General features: G+C 59.2%; 1 protein-coding gene across 1 annotated transcript in view; it reads left to right on the top strand.

The window, feature by feature from the left end:
- LOC104466744 (sushi, nidogen and EGF-like domain-containing protein 1) overlaps window positions 1-1027 on the top strand; it is a gene marked incomplete at both ends in the record, with an annotated part of 6052 nt that overhangs the window by 870 nt on the left and 4155 nt on the right. The window contains 4 exon segments of the mRNA XM_010080269.1: window positions 229-301; window positions 303-331; window positions 606-719; window positions 842-958. Of these exon segments, the coding sequence (XP_010078571.1) occupies window positions 229-301; window positions 303-331; window positions 606-719; window positions 842-958 (333 nt within the window).

Genomic DNA, 1027 nt, shown 5'->3' with positions numbered 1-1027 from the left:
CCAGCACTGCACGCTGGCATCCAAGAGGCGTAAGGGGATGGAAGGGCTGAGCTGCCCTTGGGTTTTGGGAAGAGCCATGGCTGGGACGCAGCCGCTGAGGGTGCGGTGGTGGCTCTGAACCACGCGTCTGCCTGGCCCTGGCATCACTGTGTGTGCAGAGGATGTGCCTGGGTTGATCCCCACCTGCTCTTTTTTTTTTTTAATCTTTTTTTTGGTATCCCACTGCAGAAGAGTCACCTTGTGAGAGCAGAGTGTGCCAGAACGGCGGGAGCTGCCCGGGGGCGAACAGGACGGTTTTAGCCGGGATACACAGGGGCGGACTGCCAAACAGGTGGGTGGCAGGAGCAGGCATGGGGCGGGGGACATGGTGATGCTTCATGCCTTTGCAAGCTGCCTTCCCACTCTGCTTCACCCCTGGCCCTAGTTTTGGGAGGGGAGCGCTCGGCATTGTTGATGGCACTGATATATTTTTTTTTTGTTTGGTTTTTGTTTTTTTTTCTGGCCATTGCTTTCACCTCCTGAGCATCATCCAGGCTGGGAGGCAGTGGGTGAGCCGGCAGTGCCTGCGCATGGCCTGATCCCCCGCTCCCCACCTGATCTTGCAGAGGTGAACGAGTGCGAGTCCAGCCCATGCCTGAACGGCGGGCACTGCGTCGACCTGCTTGATAACTACACCTGTGTGTGCCTGGAGCCCTTCGTTGGACAGCGCTGCGAGACAGGTGCCTGCTCCTGCCTGTGCCCTGGGACAAACCAGGCCAGGGACTGTCCCCCCAATGCTCCAGTGGCCATCACGGCCCCTCTCCCACTTATCACTTGCTTGCTTGTTCCACACCCCCCCCAGACTCATTTTCCTGCGAGGACCGGAGCTGTCGGAACCGGCAGACATGTAACTACATTCGTCCCGGCCGCTACATCTGCACTTGCTCCCCAGGTTATTACGGCAATAACTGCCAGTACGGTGAGTGGAGGTGTGCCTTGCCCAGCCCGGCGTGGGAACTGGTTTCGGGGGAGCTGGGTGGGAAGGAGC

Source organism: Pterocles gutturalis, unplaced genomic scaffold, assembly GCF_000699245.1.
Source record: "Pterocles gutturalis isolate BGI_N339 unplaced genomic scaffold, ASM69924v1 scaffold8764, whole genome shotgun sequence".
Classification (NCBI taxonomy): Eukaryota; Metazoa; Chordata; class Aves; order Pterocliformes; family Pteroclidae; genus Pterocles; species Pterocles gutturalis.
Note: the sequence above shows the minus strand (reverse complement) of the source record. Positions and strands in the feature narration are given on the sequence as shown.